At 39.3% G+C, this 25934-nt stretch overlaps 1 protein-coding gene across 5 annotated transcripts in view; it reads right to left on the bottom strand.

The window, feature by feature from the left end:
* Positions 1 to 25934, bottom strand: part of reln (reelin) — a 276572-nt gene that overhangs the window by 90848 nt on the left and 159790 nt on the right. For all 5 annotated transcript variants that reach the window (XM_052034310.1, XM_052034309.1, XM_052034308.1 and 2 more), the window contains 10 exons: positions 22814 to 23006; positions 20936 to 21048; positions 19032 to 19169; positions 18375 to 18561; positions 17531 to 17736; positions 16776 to 16947; positions 10241 to 10435; positions 4310 to 4545; positions 2037 to 2194; positions 431 to 638 (listed from right to left, as the gene is read on the bottom strand). In XM_052034310.1, the coding sequence (XP_051890270.1) occupies positions 431 to 638; positions 2037 to 2194; positions 4310 to 4545; positions 10241 to 10435; positions 16776 to 16947; positions 17531 to 17736; positions 18375 to 18561; positions 19032 to 19169; positions 20936 to 21048; positions 22814 to 23006 (1806 nt within the window). The remainder of the gene's footprint in view (positions 1 to 430; positions 639 to 2036; positions 2195 to 4309; positions 4546 to 10240; positions 10436 to 16775; positions 16948 to 17530; positions 17737 to 18374; positions 18562 to 19031; positions 19170 to 20935; positions 21049 to 22813; positions 23007 to 25934) is intronic.

The raw sequence follows: 25934 nt of genomic DNA, 5'->3' as shown, positions 1-25934 counted from the left end.
TTTGAATTAAGTTTGAACACCATAAGGGTGGTTCCTTCCAAATCTTCAGGTTCATCTTTAGGACACAGAGTTGAATTGGGTTTGCATATCCCAATGATGGGACCCATTTTGGAGGCAGCTTCAGCCATCAGCTATCACAAAAGTAGTGTTCTTCTGCAATGAGCACAGTCCTATCTCTGCTTATCTGAACTGACCAAAACTAAATAAATTAGATTAATTAAACTCATTTAATTTGGATCTGCAGGTAATCAGTGCTTTGCTTCATGAGATGGAACTTCATGGGAAAAGTTTTTTTTTATAAATAATAGATTTGAAATTACATTTGTACAGCTTTTTCACGAAATGCAGTGTCCACAAAAAATATTACCAAAGAGCTCTTAATAATGAACTTTTTCAGCAGCTACTATCAAATACAAATTTTGCTTTTAACCTGATGTTTGTTGTGTCAAGACAGACGGTTCTGGCTTCTCTTCCCCCAGGGCCGTTGAAGTAGAGGGATTTCCCATCATTCAGTATCCCACAGCCAATTCCAGTCTGTCCTCCTGTAACCTTCAACCAGAGAGGACTGAGCTTATCCTCGAACCGATCAGTCATTTCACTGGGGTTCGATGTGTTTGGCACACAGGTTCCCTCTTCAACTGTGAGAGAATGGAGCCATGCATCATCAAGAGAAGACTGTTTCTACAATTAATATTTGCTTTTAAATATAGAACTATTTCTACTATCTAAACCGAAAATGGGGAGACTGAAACAAAACAGATCAAATAATTGAAAAATGCACACTAGTAAAATAATTGCTAAGCATTAGCTGCATTTAAAATCAATGTGAGGCTATAAGTTAGTATGCGTGGGTATTGATTATGCTCTTTTATACTCAGCATAATAAAAGAATTAGACTGTAGAGTGAAAAAATACTCAGCAGGAACCTGCCTTAAACTGCAATTTGTTAATATTAATAATATACAGGCAATACTTTGAATGAGGCAGACAGTGGACGACAGGAGAAGGTTGTTTTAAGTAATTTAAGTCAGTTAAGTAATTTCACCCAGTAAAGATGTAACTAATACCAGAATGAGTCTTACTTAAATTTAAAAATAAAAAGGGATCTCTTAACTTCTTAAGATAACTTTTATGACTGTCAATAATGCTACACCCAAATTTGGGTGCATCATTAACTAACCTGTAGCTGTCAGTATTTTAACTTTGTTGTCAACATGGTGCACAACATATTCAATTACCTATTTTCATTAGGTCCACATACTATTTCACATGTTACAAATATAAACAAAATCTACATTTTGTATGGTAGTGTAGCAGTTAGTGTAATGCTATTACAGCACCAGTGACCCAGGTTCAATTCTGGCCACTGTCTGTGAGGGGTTTGTACATTCTCCCCGTGTCTGCGTGGGTTTCCTCCAGGTGCTCTGGTTTCCTCCCACATTCCAAAGACATACAGGTTAGGAAGTTGTGGGCATGGTATGTTGGCGCCGGAAGCATGGCGACACTTGCGGGCTGCCCCAGAACATTCTACACGAAAAAAGATGCTTTTCACCGTGTGTTTCGATGTACATGTGACTAATAAAGATATCTTGTCTTATCCTACCCTATCCTATCTTTGATCATTCAGAAAAGTCCATGCCTGATTTTGGACCTTGGCTCTTCAACTGCCTCCCGGTAGATTTCATTTTCCAACCATCCATTATGTAATATTTGGGAAACAAAACTTACCTTGGGAGTTAGTAAATGGAAAAGAAAATCGGCTGGAGTTAAAATGGGCTCCCAAAGTGTTACTGTCCAAGTCATGTCTTGTCCAATGCAGTAAATTTCTGGGTCTAAGGACTCATTTTACAATGATAAGAATAAGAGGAGAAAGAGCCAGCTGCTTAGCAATGTCACTAGCTGATTCTGATATTCCAGTCCTGCTGAAGCAGAAGTAGCTCCACAAGGAGCAGCATCCACAACATTTATCGAAGATTAGGATCTTGCCATCTCTGCACAAGCTCTAGATAAAAATAACAGCTGTGGCATGATCTTACCAGAGTAGCCAAGGTCACAGAAGCAGACACCAGAGATGCAGTCACCATGTCCACTGCAGTAGTTAGGGCAGGGTTCAGAGATGTAAACCTCATCAAGGCCAAAGGCAGGTGCACTCTTGTGGATGCTGGTCTCCTGAAACCAGCGGAATCGAGTCTTACTGTAATTGACCAAAGAATGAAAGAAACTGAGATATTACAATACAGATAAAAAAATAGTTATACACTGCCAGAGTAATGAAAATGTTCAATTGATTTATAGTTAGCTTCTAGTTCAATGTTACTATTCTCAGCATAATGGCAGACTATTCAGCAAAAAGGAAAAGCCCTCTGCAGATGCTTCACTTTCATAAATACAGCACATGGCATAACAGGTTCCCTGGTGTAAATCCTTGGTAATGGGCCAATCTCACAGCAGGCTGCACATGTGACCTTGCCTGAGGCTCTTCCTGCATCCTGCACATTGTTGATTTCAGAGATGGAGAGGCTTTGCTCCCAGGTGGTCATTGCCAAAGGAGAGGCCAGATTTCTTCCAGAGGCTCTAAAACAGGTATTCCCAAGGTCATGATTTCATCAGCTATCAGTGACAAGTGTCAAATAACGATTTAAGTTCACTTCCTTATTTTATGACAAACGTTAAAGCACGAGTTTGAGGCATTTTCACTAATGGGTTCTACTTGTATTCTTTTGCTTAGAGTATCAATTATCTGTTTATGGAGTCTTGTAGAGCACAGACTGGCTGCCATAACATTAATATAATCTTCCTTCTTTCCCTGCCACATTTGGACTGTGTGAATGGCCAGCAAATAGTTAGCCTGCTCACTTGGACTGTTTTCCAATAAGAGAAGCCAAACGCCCACACATACACTGTTACACTTGGACAAGATCGTTCATGAGCCAGTAAACGATTTAAAGTTACAAAAGAGTTGAACCTTTTTTTCAGTTATTTCTAACAGTAAAAAATAATTACTCTATAAATGCAGTTTTGTAAATTGAAAGATTTAACAGCAGCTTTGTGCCAGTTGCCCTTAATGCTCAAATGATTACAAAGCAGGAGAAAACCTGCTGGTAGTTTCAGAAGATTGTGTCCACTCCCTGTTCTGCACAGGACACAAAGTGTCCTATTATTTTCTGAAAATCAGCCCATTACAATGTAATGGCTCATTAACCATACTGTGGCTAATATAACCATACTTCTGCAGTAAAGTTAATGGGCAATTTCCAAGTCACCCACACAAGAAGTGAGGTCAAGCTCAGAAGAAAATTCAATATTCCCTTCCTATGTTTCTGAGAAGAACCCATCACATTGTCACCATTTTCTTTTTGGAACCTGTATTCGCCAGCCAAGTCTATTTACATCATGTCAATGTAAATATTGATTTAATGATCAATAAGGACTCTCCAAATAGTAAAGAAATTTTTATTTAAAAAATAATGTAAAGAGAACCACTGATCCCTTCTAATTCTACGTCTAACTCTTCTCTTGGTTGATGGATGGCTGGTAAATTCCATCTGTGCTTGACTGCTGATCATTACAAAGAACAAACAGTGTAGACACAGGCTCTTCAACCCAACTCTCCCCAAACACCAAAAGAAATAGGAGTAAAAGTAGGTCATATTGTTTCTGCAGCCCTTACAGCCTTTTAGTCTAATTGCAGCTGAAACTCTACATTGTTTCCTTATCACATATTCCATAATTTTGTATTACCCATAATGTTGATCCACTGCCCTCATGGACAGGGAATTTCAAAAATTCACCACAAATTTCTTCTCATTTTAGATGTACATGACGAAACCTTTAACCAGTAACTAAAAATAGATAATGTTGGAAATATTCAGCAGCATCCGTGGAGATAGAAACAGTTATCATTTCAGGTCAAAGACCTTTCACCAGAATAAGCCATACACACAAGCTGAGACAATGTCCTGGGACGATGTTGAAGTTTCATATGGGACTCTGTTAGTCATAATCTCGTCTGATTAGAACATTGTGTATTCAAGACTCTCTTCATAGACTTCAGCATAAAAATCTAAATTGAAGATCCAGTGAGGTACAAAGGGAGTGCTCTGTCGTTGAAAGTGCCATGGCCTGTCTGGTCTCTCAGGCAAAGAAGATATGTAGGGGAGTTATCCTCAATATTAATCCCTCAACCAGCATCACCAAAACTGATTATCTTGTGATTATCGTATTGCTGGTTCTTGACTCTGAAACCAGGGGAAACAATGTCTCAGCAGTTGCTCTTTCAAGCCTTTCACTTGAAAATAAGATTCCTTACCTGGATGCCACAGATCTTGGGATAATGACCGTGATCCTTGTCCAGGTTTCAAAGTCTCCTATGTAGTAAATTGTTGATTCCCTCAGTTCTCTTGAACTTCCCTCGCAGCTTTTGACACCAGGTGATGCAGGGTAGCAACCCTCTTTTACCAGAGACCAGGATCTACCAGCATCATGAGAGTATTGAAGGAGAACAGGGGCAGCACTACTGAACTGGCACTCACATCCGATGTTCAGCTGAAAAATCCCAGATGTGGCAAATTAAAACCTCCTTGAACAAAACCCCTCAAATATACATACAGCTACACCTGTCCTGTAATAAGGAAGGGACTTGAACCTGCCATAAAATAATTAGTTATTGACTAAAGTTGGCCTGATTTTGGAGTTCAGTACATTCTGCCTTTGCCTACTTTAAAAATGAGTACAAATTTTGTTCCATTAAATCTTAATCCATTTAGCCTCTGGCTTGGCCTAGGGGAACTGTAGGAAGCGGGACCATCATTACATTCCAGACACGAAGTTCAACCAGGAAAACTGTGCTCCCCTGTCACATTGCATTGGCAGAGAGAGAGAAAATTTCCTCATTGGCAGAAGCAAAGGCATGTCCTCACTAAAGAAGCTGGCCTAGCAGACTGTGAACCACAAATTAGATGAGTTTGTGACTCATTAAGAAATCTCAATGCCCGACTTACTGTGGGTCCAGAGGCTTCTTTGAGATGCTTAAGTGACAGATTGTGATTATGTGGCAAGAGTGCTGGACAGGCAGAGTTAGATGATTGGTAGCATTTTTGAAGGCAGCAACTAATCATTCTAGAGTCTCTGGCACAGCTACTTATTGGGGCTGTTTTCTTTGGATTCAACCAATGGTTCCTTTTTGTTTTGCGCAGCCCACAAGAGAAGTTTGCTTTTTTCAGTCTTGCTTATAAAAACTATTCATTTTTACCCTTCTAATTTTACCATGCCTGCCACCAACTCCAATCATCCCTCCATTCCTCCCCACCTCTCCTGACGTAGTTTGAAACCTGGAATTTAGGTCACCAGAGGAGGAAGTGCAAGGGTGTGAAAGGGGACCTACGGTCATTGTGCAGCATGGAAGTGTCACCAGGAGGGGAAGAAACGGTTGACGCTGGCTCACCCAGAGTCAGAGTGTCTTTGATTTAACTCAACTCTGAGCAGTTAACCTTGCCATCACTAATACGCAACAATGATGAAGTGCTATACTTTAGGCGATGCCACCTTCGAGGTGAATTGTTAAACCAAGGTTTGTCTGCCCTTATAGATTGGAGTACCATTAAAAGATGAGCAAGGGTGATCTCTCAGTGCTCTGCCAACACTTATCTTTCAATCAACTTTTCTAAGGTATGCACATTCATGGTTTATTTCATTGTGAAACGTTGCAGTGCATTAACTGGATACCACATTTGCTTAAATTACAATGCTGCCATAGTTCATTGGCTGTGAATTGCTTTGAGACATTCTGAGTTTGTGAAAGATGCTACATAAATGCAAGTTCTTTAGCTAAGGCTTGAAACTTTTATTCTTCAGTGGTTTGGATACCTGACCTGAACCTGATGAGACCTGACCATATAAGTTGGGTTTGGTTCTGGTCAAGGATCAAAAAAATTTGAAGTTCTCAGGCTTGGGTTGAGTTGGATTGGCCATGGTTGGGTTGGGTTTTAATTTTATAGGCAAGTAGGTCTCTGCTTGGAGATGTACTGCAACATCAGCCCAAATGGAGTGAAAAAGGGGAAATGCAGAATACCCATGACTTTAGCAGCTATGGAGGGATGTTGGATCCAGGTCTGGGCCTTTACTGTCCATTGACTCCAGCAGCCCTTTTCTTTCAATCTTTTGCCTGTCAATTTTTAAAATCCCTAACTCCTTCAGCTGTGATTAGTGGATATCTTTTCAATCTCTTTATGTGCATCCAGAATATGCCTGATTATCCCTCATCCACAACTGCTGACCACCCATCTCCAACTTATGTGTGTTGAAGACACGGGGGCATAATTTCCTCTTGCCCTCCCAGCAAATTTATGGAGGCCAAATGAGGATCCAAGTCTTGAGAAGAATTAAAATGTATGCAGAATATGTCTAACCCAGCACAAGATTGAAGACGTGTTACGAGCCAGGTTGCTACTTGGTGAATGTCCCTTTAAGGCACCTGGACAGTAGTGTAGAAGTGTGTGTGTGTGGTGTTATCTGACGACTGCAAGACTATATCTGGAGCATAGTGGCTGTTGCACAGAGAGACGGGGAGATAGAGATAGAGAGAGAGAGATAGAGAGAGAGAGATAGAGAGAGACAGACAGAGAGAGAGAGACAGAGACAGAGAGAGAGACAGAGACAGAGAGAGAGAGACAGAGACAGAGACAGAGAGAGAGAGACAGAGACAGAGACAGAGAGAGAGAGACAGAGACAGAGACAGAGAGAGAGACAGAGACAGAGACAGAGAGAGAGAGACAGAGACAGAGACAGAGAGAGAGACAGAGACAGAGACAGAGAGAGAGACAGAGACAGAGACAGAGACAGAGACAGAGACAGAGACAGAGACAGAGACAGAGACAGAGACAGAGACAGAGACAGAGACAGAGAGAGAGAGACAGAGAGAGAGTGACACTGACTGCCGGTCTCTGTATCTATGGATGAAGAACAATAGCTGTGATTGTCACCATATAATCCATGTATGGATTTTTGGAGCAATCTATGGGGTTCATTTTGTCGTTAACCACTACTGGAAAGTAGGTATATCTGTGGGCAGCCACAAATCGAGTGCCCGCGGTGTGGCATATACTTCGGAACAAAGCAATGGAGATCAGCGGTTATTGAGGTGTTGTATGCATTCCATCATGGAACTTATGGATTTCATAAATTTTCTCTCTACATTCTCTCTACAATCTACTGCGGTATTTAAAAGCCTCTGCTCATCGTTCTGCCTTATGACTTGCTGAACTGAACTTTGAGAACTATTCCTAGACTTGGGGTTTGGGAATTTGCCACACACACACTTCGGGTTTATTTTGGGGTCAATGTTCAATATCTAATGTTTTTTGTTTCTCTTATTATTACAAGTAGTTATTAATAAATAGATTCTAACACTTATACATGGCTCTTTGTGTTTCTATTGTTGCTGGTACGTAACAGTTTTAAATCTCCAGAGTCAATGCTTGGAGTCTTATGATGGGACATGAAGCCACTGGGTTACTTGGGGGACTGCATGCCATAACAGTCATGGACGCAACTCTCTCCACTTTGAATCTTGCAGGAGGGGATCAAAACAGCAGAAAATAACAGATTATTACAATGTTATAGAGTCATACAACACAGAAACAGGCACTTTGGCCCTCTTGAGTCCATGCTAACCATCAAGTACACTAATCCTACAGTAATCCCATTTTATTTTCCTCAAATTCCCATCAACTACCACCCTCCCCCCCCACCCCCTATTCTGCCACTCACCTATACACTAGGGACAACTTACAGTGGCTAATTAATTTACCAACCTATACATCTCTGCGATGTAGGAGGAAACTTACAGGGAGAATGTGTAAACTCCACACAGGCAGTACTGGAGCTCAGGATCAAACCAAGGTCACTAGATCTTTGAAGCTGCAATTCTACTAGCAGTGCCACTGTTTTGTACGCTGAAACTCAGCTCCCAAATTTTTTTGTGCTGGAAGCTGGCAATATTAGTAGCTGAATGCTTAATACATTTTTACAACATTCCTCTGCCACTATATTAATGGACTGCTAAACCCTATGAAAATAAAAGATGCTGGGGAGCCTCTTAAAATACTGGACAGAGGAAAGTTTTATAAATTAATATTCATCAGTAAATACTGCCCATTTATGGGGCAATAATTCATCCTCTCAGTTTTTCTATATTTTGGAAATAAACTCAATGCAGTCATATAAAAAATTTAAAAATAAGAGAGTCCAGCTGTTAATTTTGCATGAGGCCCCATATTGAAAACAATATGTGGGTCAGGATAGCTGAATTGTGTTTTTATTTTAATCATCTTTGGTGTTGTCGGTTGTTTGTTAGTTGGAGTTTGCTTTGGAATGCATTGAGGAAACACCATTAGCATCTGAGAAGAAAATATACTTTCCTTTGCTTTTTGATTGTCAAACTCAGATTGTCAAGCAACAGTATCTGAAAAAACTAAGCAGGATGATCCCAAGAGTTTAACCTCCCTGTGAGAAATATCAGGGAACTGGCTATAAATCTGGGCTGTGAGGAAAACTGATCCATGGTAATGAATCAGCTGCTAACCTCTGAAGCCTTTCATTATTTTACAAGCTTTCAATTATTCAGCTCTCACCTGTTGTACATTGATCAGAAATTTCTGCACAGTTCATTAATTTTCAATTACAAGTGCATGACCTGTGCAACTTATAACAGTGACATCATCACGTCAGCTGCTTAAAAAATGGGCTGAGGTACAGCCAGTTGATTCAAAACAAGAACAATTCCATAGATTTTTAACTGGTATGGCTCACCATCACAATCTTATGCAGTATTTGTGGTGGAATGCGAAAAAATTAGGGAATGAACAAAGCCATTCAGCTTAATGTTACAAGGACCCTGTAGTGACATGGCGACCAGAACTGCATTCAACCCTGCAGTGTGATCCTACATTTTGTGACACTAGCAAGGTATTCCACTGATGCTATTTTAGGCTTTTTAAATAGAAAGATTAAAGTCTTTATTCAAAGACTGAGGAAAAGAATTTCAGTCAGATGCATTGTGTTTATTACGAATATCACAACATGATTCAACCCCTAATTCAGTTACCTCAGACCTAACACAGTGTGGATTTAGATGTTGGTTTCTGCTAACTTCTGCTTGATAGCCTGACTGTCACTGTGGAAAATGATTCAGTTTAAAAATAAACTAGTTTTACTGCATCTGAATGAAGATGGTGTCCCAAAAACTTAATTCCTGTTCTTGCTTGAATGCAAAAGATCACAATGTTTTGAAGAAAAGCAGAGACCTATTTCTGGCCTTTCTCAAATAACACCACAAATAAAACAAGACGTATTATTCATTTGTCCCTTTCCTTGTTTGTGGGATATTACTATAGATGTTGGCTTTTGTTCTTATATTTTACTTCAAGAACAATTCATCAGAAATAAACCAAATTATCACAGCTAGAGAAAAAGAGAGAAGCCTTGTATACATAGAATCATTGAATGAGAACGTAACTTCACAGGAGGAGGCCACTTGGTCCATTGTGCCTCTGCAATCTTTTGTAGAACTAAGCAACCAACTGCTCCCCAATGCATGAATTCCACTACCACTCTCACTTTCTTCCCCCAGAGCCCTGTACCTACATTCCCTTTTGTCTCCTCAGTTCTTTAGCCAATAACAAAATGGTTTGTCTTCCTTCAACTCAACTCTACAAAATCATTGCAAGAAGACAAGTCAACCTAGCTAACAGCAGACATTCACAAAGTCATGGGAATTAAATCAAAACAACAGCTTCAGTATTTCTATTTTTTCTTTCTTCTTTGCATGGTGCTCACACACATCGTTTCAAAGCCAAGTCTTTCATCTGTTTTCCCTCTCACTTGTTTTCTTCCTTCTCATTAAGTTTATTTCCCCTTCCCACGGTAATATTTCCAAAGTAGTTTAGGGGAATTATCAGTAGCCCTTACCAATACTTACCCCTCATCTGACATCACTAAAATAGATCATATTGCTGCTTGTGGGAGCTTCTCACTTTATAACAGACATTACACTTCATTGGCTGTAAAATACTCTGTGACATCTTGAACGTGACATAAAGGTGCTAGAGAAACAAGTCTTCCTTTACAGATATTAAACCTCCATTGGTATGCAAAGATAAAATTGTAGCTGGCTGGAGTCATGAAGCCTCAGTGAGCCAGTGGAAGGGACCATCAATGAGGTGATGAAAGACACACATGGTACCTTGAACTGAAGCAGGTATCCAGGTTTCAGAGTCAGGTCCCGAGTCACAGCAACCCGATCACCATCAGATTTTGCAAACACCATGGCTGAGTGGGTCATGGAGCAGAAAGTCTCATTGCTGCCCATCCCCTCATTAGCGAGCATCAGCCAAATGCTCAGCTGGCTCAGCGGGACATCATAGGATGGTGTATAGTCCTGCAAGACAAGAAAGAAACAAAATGCATTTAATGATAAATATTAGATCATTGCAGGCTGCTTCAATAAGATGAGAAATGTTGTGAATATTTTAATGTTACCATATAGGAGTTTAAAAATTAAACAGAAATTTGTCTTGACATTAAAGGAAAGCTAGTTTATGGTGTAATGACATATATGTTTGAAAATGACAATATACATGATTCTCTAGTGTTGGTAAAGCTATGGCCAAGTTACAAATGAACAACTGGTCAGTAAATCAGGCTGCAATATGGTGCCTGTAAGCCAGCAGTGAGCTGCTTACTGTAAAGTTGTCTTCAAACACAATAAATCCAGTTGAGTTGCCATTTGATGGTGGATTATTGGGAATTCTAGACAAGATAACATCAGAATAACACATGTGGAATGGACAGATAAGCTGCTTATAACCACAGTGTTTATACCAGATTCATCCTTGAAGTGCAGTGGTGCAGATGCACGAGTATTCCAAGTGAGTGTCAATAAACTAGCCTTAGATGTCACAGTGTGCCTCGGCTCCTGCCTACAAATAATTTTGCCTTATGAGACACTTACCGTGCCTAATAATAAATGTCACCAGTAGTTGAACTTTACACTCACAGTTTCAAACACCATGAATCAAATAATATTTTTCTTGACTAATTAATGCTAAGGAAGGCTTTTTCTAATAGATGGTGATAAATATCACAGGCTGGCATTTAAAAAAGAGGTGGTTAAACTTAAAGTTAATATGCAAGCACGGCAAGCAATTAGGAAGGAAAACAATTCATTGCAAAAAAGGATTTGCGTACATGAGTAAATACATCTTACTGAAATTATATAGGGCCCTTTTGAGAGGTCTGATCTCCCTACCAAAGGTTGGATATACAAAGCAATAGAGAGAATGCAGTGAAAATTTCAGCAGACTGATAACTGTAATAGGGGGTTTGTCTTATTGGGAGATATTAAGAACACAGAAATAGAAGTAGACCATTCAGTGCCTCATGCCTGCTCCACCATTTAACAAGACCTATTACCTCAGCATAACTTTGTGTGCTTGAGAGTTTAGAAGAATGAAACTTCTAGAATTCCTATGGTACTTGATGCAGGGATGTTGTTTCTCCTGGATGTGGTCTCTATAACCAGGGTTACCAGTTCAAAATAAGGAGCTGGTCATCCTAGACAGAGCTTAGAAGGTAGTTACTTTTTGGATTCTCTATCTAACAGGCCTATAGTGCTGAGTACGTTCATGGCAGAGATAGATAGATTTTTGGATATTAAGGGAATCAAGGAATGTGGAGTTAGCACAAGTAATTGGTGTTGAGGTAAAAGATCAGTTTTATCCTTTTTGAATAGCAGAGCAAACTTGAGGAGCTGAATGGCCTATTCCTGGTTCTGTTTCTTATGTCCTTATTTGAAAGGTCACAATGTACAATATCACATTGTGGATACTATACTATACTATTAAAAGGTTATCGTATCCTAAACAATCGCAGAAATGGGGCAGAACCTGAAAATCCACTTCCTTATCAAGATCTTTGAAGCTGGATGTGCAAAGCCATCAATTACAGCCCAGTCACTGGGCTGCTATTGAATTACATATCTAAGCACCTAAAACAGGACGATTAATCGCATTGCTGACCCTTTGCACATAATACAGCTTTATTTTCAATGAATCTTTAACTAAATCCAAGCTATTGTTGCTTGAGCTAGGCAGGTTAATAGGGATCAGTGGAATAAAAGAGCTTCCTATTTCTGGCAGCCAGTATCAGTAACAAGTGCTGAGGTATCCGTTACTACGTGGGCTGGGCAGAGAGAAAACTTCTTGCACTTTGCCTCAGTCAGTCAAGAGCTGGAGCAGCAGTGTGGATTTCCATCCTCACAGGAGCAGGATTGTCATCACTGGATGAAACTGATGTGCAAGATTGTCAGAGGTTGTTAGTCCATTGACTGGTCTTCACCGCAGAGCCACCCCAAATTGCTTGCTGCCATGAAGGTGGAGGGATAGTGGAGAAAGCTCTGCTGCTGGCATTTAACAGCTGCAGTAACTGTCTCCTCCCTGCCCCTGAGGTGGGCAGTTTAGCACATCTGTAAGTCTCTCCAGCAGCCTATTGTCAAGAAGGCTGCCTTAGGCTGATGCTAATTCGAACTGGCCAACTACACTGGGTCATTCCCATTTTTAATTCACTTGCTGCTGAGACACAGTAAAGTCTTATCTGGAGGCCTTGTTTATATGTGTGTTCCCCAGCCTTGAGATCTGAAACCAGATCTTCTGCAGAGCAGCCTCTATTACAATCAAGGAGCTTTGTGGCTGTCTGCACTTTGAGAGAAGCACGCGTCACAGCACTTTCACAACGAGGAGGCACTTGGTTGTAAACCCGGTGGTTAATAGCTGGCAGGCAGACTCTTTATTACAGCCTCGATTAGTGAGATTGTCAATTTAATGCCCATTAGTGCTCCACTGTTTTACTACACTTACATGCTGTAAATGATCAACTACCTGCTTGCTGAACCTGAACACTAAGTCTTACTTAACAATTGATTTCATGCTTCAGTTCTCTGAAACAGGAATAGCTGATACTTTAGAACAAATTACCACAATTATTCTATGCTTAGACTCCTTAGACTGCTGTCTAAGTAGTATGAGAAAAGAACACAGTTTTTGTTATAACAAACTCAAGACCTGTTCTGGGTCTGGCATTAACACTATTTTAATTTTGCACGTGTGCAGTAGTTACTGCTTTTGAAGCCTTGATATTCTGGATGGCGGAGGATATATGTACAGGCTGACAATGTGAAAATCATATTGCTTGCTATTATGCTGAGCTCAGATGGAATGTTTGTTTAAAATAGAAAACAGAGCCTGTTTCACTTCTTCAAATAAATTCTTATATTGCAAGACTCAGTCACAGATTTGGATCATTGTAGAAAGGTAGTGTTTTTTAAAAAAAGTCGAGGTGGAAAAAATGGCCCCGGGGAAAGACTCTTCAGAGTATTTGTCAAAGCTCACTAGCTGTTAATCTTTGTCCATCCTGGCTGTTCAGCAATAAAACAGGGTTACCTCTATCTCATTTCTGCTTTAACAGCTATGAGGACTTCTAACTTTCTCTATACATAATTGCACTGAAGTAGGCACCAGCCTTAACTTTTGCCTCTAAGTGCTAAAGATCCATCTGAAGGCATGGTAATAAATAGCACCCTTGAAGAACCAGTCCTCAAAATCCCTTCAAATTCCTTACATGCTTTCTCCATAATCAATGCTCTTCATTGGTTACACCACATCAGGGAAAAACCCCACATGCTTTTCTGATAGTGGAAGAGGCTGTCATGTTTATTTACCATGGGTAGGCTTCACTTGAAATAGTCAAGGCTTATGGGAGAAATACCTCCATGCACCCCAGCTTGCAATGAATTTTGACCAGCAAAAAACATATCCCTTAGACACAGAGCATTTCAGACCAACATCAGAGCACTTTGCAAACTCAGTCATGATGCAAGATTGAGGTTAACCCTATTCCACAAAACCTGTCTCTCACTAACACACATAAATTGATGTCGCCTTCAGGGGTCTTTACGAAAGCAACTTTCAAACAAATTAAATTTTAAGAGGAAAATGATCTTGATTGTCCAATCCAGAAAACTGGCATGCTCTTACCAGTAATAAATCAAAGAACTTGAATGGGATTCTCCAGGTGCTTCATACTGTGGGTACGAATTTAGGTTGGTTTACAGCACATTTGTGATGGCTCCCTGGGCCCATAACTTTCAAACATAATCTCCACGCACCAGCATAAAAATTGACATTTTGTGTCCATATCTCTTGTGTGTAATAACTGGAAATAGCAAAAGGACCTCTTATTTTTGTGTTGATTTTGTCAAGTAGCAGGACTTTAAAAGGAAGAATGAGACTGCAACAATAAACACGCATCCCTTGGTTATTAACACAGTATTTCATATTTAAAATATCTCCACTCACATGCTCATGGAGTCAAATCCAGACTTTTGTCAATTTATACAGCAACCAATCACATTATTGCCATGTAAAGATTGGGATTTGTATAAAACTGAGATTTGTTTGATAAGCAAGCCAAATTATGAAGAATTCTGAGTCCAGATAGCAAATTTACTGTTTCAACTGCAGATGTTCATCATCATGATTGAGGAAACGACTCAAGTTTTCCTTTCTCAGGACTTAAAAAGGATCTCAAGAGTGAAGCGTACTCCTACTTCCTGTTAAAGGAATATTGTTGCAGTGGTTTTTTTGTGTGTAAGATCAGTCACTGGGGTAACTAGGAACAGTTACTCTGAGCAAACAGTTGAAATACAACCAAGCTCTATCACATGTTGCTCAGAAGTGAAATTGGAACAACAAGAAAGCAAGGGATTTACGAACACTCAAAAGTTTTGAACCTGATTAACCTTCTATATCCCAATGTTTACCAAATAGTTCAGTTATCTCTGCCAATTGTTAAAACATTTATAATGGTGCAATTGAGATAATGTAATTTGCTCAGTTTATTAGATATATCTCAGCATTACATGGACTATAACCTTGACTAATCAAAATGTTTTTATTAATGTTGATCAATGGTGAAAATCCTCCATTTCAGTGATTAGATTTTATGCCAAGATTGATGAGCGTATAAAATGCACAGCTGTTTCCTAAACCAATTCCCTTGAGCAATTCCAGCCTTTCAGTGATTACTTCCACTGTATCAAGGACATCAATCTATATTTTATTCCAAATATTGCAGTTCATCTAAGGGTGATTAAAAGAGCTGGATTTAAGATTCTTGGAACGTGACTGGCACTCCATTAGCTGCCTCTGACACTTGAAACCTTGGGAGTGATTGGCAGGACATCATTTGAGTGAACCGGTGGTGAATGAGATTTTGATGGGAACCTGCTCATCCTAAACAGCTTCAGCATTGAAGACAAGGGAGTTTCAAAACGTAACTTTACCAAAGAAAATCAGTTGCATAAAAATATTCCTAACAGAAGCTACTGAATGTACTAAGGGGATATTTCACCCAACTTATTGATACACTGATTGCTAATACTAATCAAGATAAGCTCTGAGGCAAAGAACACAGTTGATTTTTATAAAATCTTCTGCAGAGTTTTGATGTTTTACATTTATTCATTTTTTTCATTTTAGAGGAGTCTTCCCTATTGATTTTACTGTACGTTTAATTTAAAACTTGGCAACTGGCAGTTCAGTTCATCCTGGGCCAAATCAGGTTTTGTGTGATCATCTCATGTCCTATGATGTGGTACCTAACATTGATCCTACAGTGCCAAAGCTACTCAAATGTCATGTGTAATTATTAATGGACACCATTAAATGAAACTGCCTAAACAAAATTTGTGTAAAAACAAACTTAAAGTGTGGTCTGTAAAATTCATACATCTGGTCACCTGATAATTACCAGCCAATGTATGCTGAGTTATTTAAGCTGAAGCTCGTAAATGTTTTTGCAATCTCACTGGCAGAGCAAACATCTGAGGTGCAATTTCCCTGCCTACTGAATAAGATTATTTGTGATTTTACCTTATGTGCAAGTTTATTATTTGTTATGAAAATCAGTAATAGAGTCAAAATGGGATGTCAGAATCAACACAGTGATATCATCAACAAAGAAAGTGTAGATTAATTGCCTGCAAAATGGCAGATCTAACAAAGATAAGTAATAAGTACTCTTTAACAGTTAGACATGTGAAATATTATTTTATACTCCTGGTGAAAGACTGCAGATTACCTGTAACAGTTGTAATGAGGCACAATTCATAGCAGAGAACCTTAGACATTCCCCCAAAATGGGGATCAAATTTCATAATGGAGCACAGCCAATACTTCTTGGACCAAGACCAGCCCTTTGCTCAATGGCACAACTCAAGGTTAACCAGTGATGTGACAAAATGCACTCTGGATACAAGTCCTGTGTTTTAACCTTCCCCAAAAAACCTGTTCTCCATGACATCCCTTTCCTCTTCCCCCTCCCCACTACCACCCTTAACCATTTGAGAAAGGGTTGGGAAAAATGTAGCCACTTTGCACACAAGTGAAAAATAAGGAAAAACCCTAGCCGTGGCTGTAGCCTTACTGATGAGTTGATGGTTCACGTGGTGAGCTGTTATCCAGAATGAAAATTCCACAGTCCCACAGTATTCATCTGTATGGCCTCGCCTGAAGCCACTGGGGTGAATCCACAGCTATGATGTGCAACTTCAACTAGCTGCTCAAATAGCCATATACAAGGTGAATCTGAAGTAATATTCAATGTTAACATTCAACTGGAGTTTCACCAGGTAAAGTTCTCAAGTAAAATAATCACATTGTTACCTGCTGTATTGTTGGTGTGATGATGGGGATAATTTGTTTCTGTCGCTCAGATAAAATGATGATGTCGTCAATAGCCCACTGATCATATCCCTCACCAGAGTGAACTGCCTGCCACCAGCGGAACCTTGTACAAGTCGTCTTAGCAGACGCCGGTAGTTCAAAATAAACAAATCTGTTTAATGTAACACAAAAGAACAAAAACAAAATGATTTTTCTTTAATTTCAATCTTCCAGTATATTTACATTCTCAGATAAAGAAAGAGTCTACTTCTCAGGTCCTTGCCAATAGACATGGAACCAGCTACAGGGCCACCTAACCCTTCCTGCGTGTAAGTGCCTGAACGTCACTCAAGGGATCGGCTGAATTCTTTAGCTTGCGTTCTGAAGGATCATGGGCTTGAACCTCAGGTGTTGCAGCAACAGACACCAGTACCCAGTGCCAGTAGAATGGTGGCATGTGGGGACAAGCAGTGCCTATACCAGAAGGCTGGCATGTGTGGAGGAAGCAAAGCAGCACTCTTGGAGGAGGTTAAGTTTTTCCAGATGTTGCATTTTGTTCACAAAGCTGAGATGAGAGCTGGCACTGTTAGCAGCAATTCTAGTAACAAGCAAGCGATGCTACTTGACCAATTTGGTCTTTGAAGAGTAACTTTGTGTGACCTAGTGCAACAATGATCAGCTTCAATGATTGTTTAATTGTCTTGAATCTAACCAACAAGACGTGGGTATGTTTGTGCATTGTCCCTGCATCATACCTGGGTTGACTGAAATCAGAGAAGTACATTTCTGACAGCAGGTTCCAGGTAATACCACCATTATTGCTGTACTGCAACAAAACACCCTCCTCTCTGCTGTCAGGTGTGTTACAGGATCCTGTGTTCCCTCCAATCCGAATATAAAACTGGATAAAGTCGACCCATTGGGTGTCCAGGTCCCAGCTAACCAGCTGCCTCTTCCCATTCTGGATGAAGAAATAAATATAAGTAGATTTAGTGGTAGTGTCTGATATACCTTTCATTTTACATTGTTAAAGCATTTGGCAGCAGATGACAAAACCCCTGGGTAAATGATGTGCACAAAGATCAGTGGAGTTTGCCCTTTGCAAAATGTGAATGAAGGAGGAAACTATTGCCTTGTACTTCAGCTCACAGCAGATTTCTCTCCAGTCTCAAAGCAGCTCAGTTCTTCATATGAGACCTTTTACAGTGGCTGTGGGTTTGAGAGCTGGTTGCCAAGATAGTAGTCAAATTTGAATGCATTCTCACTTGATTTTTCCTGTTCCCTCACTGGATATGAAGGTCTGTGAGAGTGAATATCCAAGCATGTTTTTCATCTTGCTCAACCAAGGTCATTGATGCCAATTGTCCCCCTTTCATTACTGTCTTGCTGAGATCAAGAATGCAACGATGGCTAAGGATCTAACAGGAAGTCTGTTTAGTTTATGGCTGTGATCACTGCTCTGAATAACCAAATGTTCATGGAGTTGGATACTGTTTATTTTTGCTAAAAATTTTCAAAATGATGTATGAGGAACATTAATCCCTGCATGATATGAAAGCCCCTTTAACCAACACTAATGCACATTGTATAGGCCTTTACCTCAGAGAAATAGAGAGAGGAACCGGAGGAAATGATTCCGCAGCCTTCCTCAGGTTTAACAATTTGTCCTCCAATCACTTCCTGCCAATCATTCTTCATCACAGCTTCATTCTCAAAGTCACATGTCACTGTTGAAGGTAACATGACCTCTGGTTTACAGGAAGATCCACGATAACCTGGATCACAACTTCAAGGAAAGAAATAACCATTCTCAGCCACAGTATCGTGATCGTGCATCTCTGCACCATATCTATAAGCTGCATTTAGCCTATTTTACCTTAAAGGGATGATGAAACAAACTATTGTAAGGTCATAAAATAAATTACAGAAATAATCAACTGTGTAACTAAATAGAAGATATGGATTGATAAAAAAGCATTCAGTATACCAAACCCATCATTCCTTGTGCTGCATCATAAACCTTACTTTAACTTCAAACAATAGAATGTCTTGAACATTGCTAGAATCCTACATTTAACAATTTAATTGTCAAGGGCATCAAGGGACACTGATCAAAGGTGGGTAAATGAAGTTGAGGTACAGATTGTTCATGAATGAACTGAATGGTGAAACAGGCTCAAGGGTCTCAATGGTCTATTCTTGTCCAGCACATATCTACAGACAAGTCAATAGCTGTATGTTACTACACCCACATACCTGCATAATCCATTGTGACACCAGCCATGGCCATTACACATCCCAGGACACTGTTGTCCAATATAAATATCATCTAATGCCCATTCATCCTGAACCATGTAATAACTCTGGCTCCAGCGGAAACGTGTAGCACTTGACCTGAATGAGTTTGAAAAGAAGCATTTGTCGTCAGAATTAACATATCAAACCCATGAATATGAAAGTGCCTTTTACAATATGGAGGCATTTGGTTTTACTACTTGTTGGAAGAAACGTCTATAACTTTCTAACTAGCTGACTTGGTAAAAGTAATCACATCAAATTGGCTATACAATCTCAAGTTTGTTTGCTGCTCTTTGACTGTTTTAGTTGACCTTTACTAGCACAGTAGCGTGAGTCTTCCCTGCAAGAGGGAAGCATCAGCAGCAGATTCTGGTCTTGATCACGAATGGCCTATCCTAACTAGAAAGAAGATTCCTGGAGACAGAGAAGCTCTCATCTGTAGTAGCAACAGCCAAACCTGGCAGTATTCATTTTCTGGCTCATATACAAAGAGTGAGGTGCCAAAGGTCAGTGTGGCTCTTGGAAACAATACCTTCTGAAGGGGTTGTATAAAGAAACAGTGTGGACCATGCACTTACTCTTCAGGATATATTCCATACAAACGACATTGTAAATTGATTTAAAGAGCATAGATGTTGCTCGATGACCTTGTACAATGCAGTTCAAGGGGTATAGTCAGTAGAGAGGGGAATCCGATCTGAATCCTCAGTGGGAACATTTGGGAAAACTTCACCATTAGAGGCCTCTGATTCTAATACATTTTCCCGTGATGAAACATTTAGCCCAATTATTATGCTTAAAGAAGTTAAACCTCAATCATTTTGGTAGTTGTTGGATGCATCAGCTGAGTATAGAAGATGCTTTATTGTATTAGTAGTTCCTATGCTAATCGTTTAGTGTCTGTATATTTATCCCGCACTGGTCAACAACAGTAGATATTCATGAACACATTATTTAACTGATAAATCTGTTAGAGAGGGGTCAAGGGCCAACTTGTTACATGAAGGGTCTTTCTTCCAAGACTGTATTCCTTTCCTGATGCACATATTTGTTTTCTACAGTCCCTTGTGTTCTGAATTCCAGATCTTTAGGGTTCTAAACTTTAAGGCAAAAGCTGCATATGTTATACTCTGGAAAAACCTCAAGCTGGTTTTCAAGGTCAACCACTTAGGAAGATTAAATGATTATAAGTGAATGTTCAAACCTGCCTTCCCCTGTCAAACACCAGATACCGTAATAGTATTTTAACATTTATATTCCAAAACTCAAATGTTATAATTACTCTGGCTTAATAAAAAAACTGTCCCTGACAGCTGCTTGCATCTCATCAGCAGTGCTGATATGCAAATATCCACACATAAAGCCAAATTCATTTTCATAAAGCAATAACAAATGCAATTTGTCTAAGCTGTACTTGATACTTAAAGTGATTGTATAAAAAAGTGGCAGGATCAAGCAGCAGCTTTCCATAAATGTCCTGCAAATGCTTAATGAAACTGGTCTCAGATTAACAAATCCCATCTGACACACTTGAAAATATTTGAACATCGGTGCTCTTTGTGGTTTGAATGCATTCAACAAGATACCAAAGAACTGCACGTATTTCATCAATGCTAAACAGAAGCTTGTTAAAAATGTTTATGGCTATTATAGAGATTAAAAATTAATTTGAGTAGATAACAGCTGTTAAGATAATTAAACCTATCGTCACAGGTTGGGGAGGGGCGAATCATAGTTCAGTTACCTGGTGCCTTTCATTTCACATCCTGTAGATTTACGATAGAGACAGTTGGTGGGAAGACAATGATTCATCTTATATTTGGCCCATTCCCAAGGATTAATGTCTGCAAAGATATTCTTACCATGTTTTCTGCTGCAGGGGCACAGTTACTCTTTTCCACTGTGGGAACTCTGAGGAATGATAAACACTGGCAGAGGTGAACTCTTGGCAACTAGGCATGCTGGGAAAGCATTCCTGCAGGAAAATGTCAACGCAGAAAATATCAAGATTATCATAGTTGTTAAAATCCCACATCCCCCTGTACAAAGGAGTAAATCTTCAGAGCTATTAGATTATTGTAATTTCAGAACAGAAAAAGCAAAACTGAGCCTGTCCTGGCAAAGCAACCTCACAACTGCTTTTCACAATTCTAATTCTAATTGTGTTTTATAAATGTGATAGCTATTCTTCGGTGATTTTTTTTAACCATTGTCACATCATTCTATATTCACTATTCATAGAGCGTACCCAGTTCAAATAAAAAGTTGCATGCCCAGAAATAAAACATGCATCAATTTCAAAATAACAAATGTGAGAATGGTCTCCAAATTGGCCATATTTGAGGTAATAACAATAGAAATCCAAGATGAATTAACTAATGGGCTTATGTTGCACAGATATCAATTAATATTCGTGCACACAAGCTCCACTCATCCTGGAATCTCTTTCATATTTTCACAGGTCCACATCTGTGAAGAAATAAATCTCCCTCCTGTTGCTGCTAAAGATCAAGCCCTTGGTTAGCTTTGACCACAATGAGCCACTACAATGTTAGTTTTGCAGGTGGGAGTGTGGCCATTGGAGATGGAATATGATCAGTGAGGATGAGAAGCAGCCACCTGAACCGGTCCTGTCATTAGCTGTGCTATGATGAAGATAACAGAGGTGGAAGAAATTTTTTGGAAAGGCCAAAAGGACACTCACACTAAAGATTGAGGATGACTGCAAACCAACGTTATTCTGCCCATAATAGCTCTTAAAACATTCAAGTTTTGACATGAAAAATAACGTTTTCTTGGGTTGAGAAAATGGGATTGAAAACTTTTAAAGTCAAAGCAATGTTTAACATGAGTAAAACTATACTGATGCCATAAAAACTTTACAGCAGGGACCTAAGGATGATGATAATCAACACAAAATGATCGGTAATAAAATCACAAGCAAGGTTCTTGTTCTTTAAAAATGGACATATAGTGACCTGGTGCATGCCATCAATATCAGTTTAAATAATGACTTCACAATACACAGCAGAGTACAGGACAGACAAGAAAGAGATTGCAAAAGATAAACTACTTTCTGGGCTTGTTAAGCATTACTAGTTCGCAAATTCTGGCACAAAAGGCACTGAAATACAAACCAGTGCCTTAGTATTCATGACACTGCATTGGGTCAACAGTCCATTGGCAGTCTGCAAGCCAATCACCAGCTGTCCGCACATTTTCCCATCCAAGTTACACAAAATGTGTCCAATAGCACTACTCAAAGAAAGTACACATGCATTTAATATGAACTGTAAGTGTTTGAAGCCCTACAGACCATCTTAGAAAATAGATTTCTGTGAAATGAAAGTAAAACCTAAAATGGACTTGACAAAGAATAAGATTACTCCCAATGGTGAGCTGTCTTTGAAGAGAACATTGCCAGCCAATCAAGTTATAACTACCCATTTGCTTCTCTGATTGACTCCCTTTCAACACAGATATTCTTAATTTAACATTCAATGATTTCACTTGCTTTTCCAAAGTTTAGCATTTTTAACTTTCACTACTACAATTAAGCAACTCAACGTGATAAATTGTTTACTTGGTAGCAGCAGGATGGTGGATCATTGGTATCATGATGCTTAAAGGCAACATGACAAGCTTGTTGCGACAAGCAAGTCTTTACCTGCCAATTCACAGAAGCATCAACTTAATACCTATATTCCTGTGTGTATTTAGTCCAATAACATGGTATTTACCTCCTGTACAAGGTGCCAGGTCAGGCCATGGTTGGTGGAGTACTCCAGGCTGATTTGGTTGTCCACGTGCAGCGTAAAAGGCTTCCCACAGCCCATCACCAAGTTGAATTGCAGCATGTATGAGGCCCCAATCTGCATGGACTGGGTTTCAACATAGCGCATGCTTGAGCTTGTTTTGGAATCTCCAGTGAAACTGCAGCAAAGGTAAAGATAAATAAAGGCAAATTTGTCAGGAAGAAGATAAACACCAAAATTGTCAACGACAAGAGTGACAGCAGTAAAGTTAGTCACCACTGGGGCTCATCACCTGTGAATTCCACATTCAAAGGGAAGTCAGACCGAGTCTTCTTTACCTGGTGGCTACTAAGGTTCTGTCTGTCTAAATCCAGGCCTCAAAAGCATAAAGTTATCTTATTTCACAACAAATTGACATTTTTATTTAGAGATGCCAAAATTGTTGAGGAAAATGACAAAACAAAATCCTAATGCAGTGGCTTGAGAATGAAGCTGAAATACAATATGGGGTAAGAATTTTACTCTCAAACTAGCCATGCTGCACTTATCTTGAAAGTTTGACAAGAAGAGACCAACATGCCAAATGCTCATTGTTTTAATGAACACAAAAAAAATCAGTTAAAAATGTAATGGTCATTTGAACCAAAGTTGTGCTCAAGGTTTCAGATTTTCAGTGGTTCTGTACTAACTAATAATAATAAGATAATTTATCTTTATTAGTCACAAGTACATCGAAATACACATTGAAATGCATCTAGCTGATATTGCTGATGTTTAATCTGGGTCTGGGACACATTTGTGTTGTTTAACTGCTAAAACAGAGAGGGGTTTGACCTCTTCTATTCCTTGGCGATTTGGAGATATGAAACAAACAGGCACAACTCTGAACAATTAGGGCCTAATTATTAATGGAAGTTTCCTTTGACTGGAAACTTCTTGTCGATCTGCACACCCTCGAGGGCAAAAGGATATTTTAAAATAAAGCGGGAAATAATTGACTTTCTTTCTCTTATCCAAATGGTTGAAGTTATTTTACAGATGGCATAATGAATGTAGCTTTTTGTCCATCTTTGTCCCATATTATTCATGGGATCAACAGGTTATCGGCGTAGGCATACTTCAGTGGAATAAGCTTGTACTATCTTACTGCGCATAATGAGCATAAATTAACCCTCACAGCACATGCAAAATTATGCTGTGCCAGGAACTGAGCCAAATAGAATTTCTTGCCACGGAAGAATTTTAATAACAATGACCAAACAGTCCAGAAAGGCCCTGCTGCTTTTGCAGGACAAACTTTGGCATTTCCAGAAGTCTGATGTATGGAAGTAGATGAATTTTAATTAAAATAGCCCTTTGAGCTGCAGAAGAAATAAGGTTGTTGGGTCACACTTTAAGTTAAACTCTTTCAGTGAAATCTCTTTTAAAACGTGCTAACAGAACACCAGTAAATATGACACAGAGATCATGGACTTAAGAATTTTCACCAAAATGGCATTGATTTTTTTGGTGGATATGTCTTCGATTTACAAAGCTATTTTTTTTAATCTGCAAAAGACAAGTGTACCACTCTCTACATTTAGGAATACCCTGTATCAAAATGCCCACAATGCGCTTTATCTTGCCTTTTTGATTTACACAATTTTGTTTAACAAATGTTTTCCAGAAACTCTTTTATTTTGTAAATTGAGGAACAGCTGTTTATAGTTTTGGATATTTACTACCTCTGCATGTCGATATTTTTATGTAGGATCACAAACCAAAAACCATTAAGTGCACCTAACATTGTAATTATCTTTTGTAGAATTGATTCACAATGATCTTCATGGCAAGAGAAATTGGAGCTTTCAATATTAATGATTACAAAGAACCCGCTGTAAATGTCACGTCTCTACCTTCCTGTAAAAGGCCATGTTCATGAACTTTATTCTTAACGTTAGCAAAGTAAATCACCTTTCTCCTCTGGCACAGGAGGAGCAAGGGGATGGAAGTTGAGGTAACTCATCGCGCTTTCTAGCTTTCAGAGAGAAGCTTTTGAATTTTCCCTTGGTCCAGAAGCAGCAGCAAACACCTGTGATGATTTTATCATCACTGGTGGCTGCAGTCTGTGTCTGGTAAAGACAGGACTGAAATAGGCCACTCTATCAGGAGGGAACCTGTTTCGCATTACCACAAGTGGCTCTGAGATCCAGCATTTGCCTTTGTTGCCTATGTCTTTGTTATCTAAGCTGTCAATATTTGTCATGCCTCGTCACTGAGGAAAAATATTCTTTCAGCTAGGAGTTGAAAACAACTTATAATAACCTCATAAGTTTTATAATGCAGAAAAAGAATTGCATTTACATGAAAATTATTGAACATAGGATTCATCTGATACCTGACTGGCCGAGTTGATAATATCTTTACAACGTCTTAATTCAATTGCTGTTACTGTCCCTAGGCCAATCAATGGGCTGGGGTGTACTCATCTTTGGCTTCTGTAGAGATCCGCTGGATAACAGCAGTGTCCAAGTCAACTCATTACTCTCTTCTGCACCTGCCCATTGCAATGCAAAGTCAGAAATGAACTGGAAGTCAGATGCTGGTGATTCTGACTTCCTGCTCCCCTACTGAAATCACCAGTGTATAAACATCCTAAATTGGGCAGCCAGATGTACCTCACACTCTGCTTTATGCCAGCCACGGCTGCCACATGTTCAACTGGGATCATCAACTTGGATTGAAGATATAATAACATGCATGTTGTTTGCTTATTCTTCTTTATTTTAGTCAATCATGTTTTAAATTAATTCTAGCAATTAAAGTAGTTTTTTAAGGAAATATACTTAGAAGTATTTTTACAAAATTATTTGAATCCACTTGATTTTTTTTAAGCTGTCTGATCATCAGAGGGCCTGGATGCTTCGCACAGACTGCTCCACCACAACAGACTCCACCCAGCACTCCCAGACAGTTGGACATGCAGAGCCACGAAAAGAAATAAGTGAGGAAACAGCAGATATATGGAGAGGGGGGTACTGAGAGGGAAGTGTGTCAGAGGAGGTGGATCAGATTTAGTGTGATCCAACCCTTCAACCAATTCTTCTTCCAATATATTGTACAAATT

The sequence above is a fragment of the Pristis pectinata genome, chromosome 19 (genome assembly GCF_009764475.1).
Source record: "Pristis pectinata isolate sPriPec2 chromosome 19, sPriPec2.1.pri, whole genome shotgun sequence".
NCBI classification, from domain to species: Eukaryota; Metazoa; Chordata; class Chondrichthyes; order Rhinopristiformes; family Pristidae; genus Pristis; species Pristis pectinata.
The sequence above is the reverse complement of the archived record's forward strand: the minus strand, read 5'-3'. Positions and strand labels throughout refer to the sequence as shown.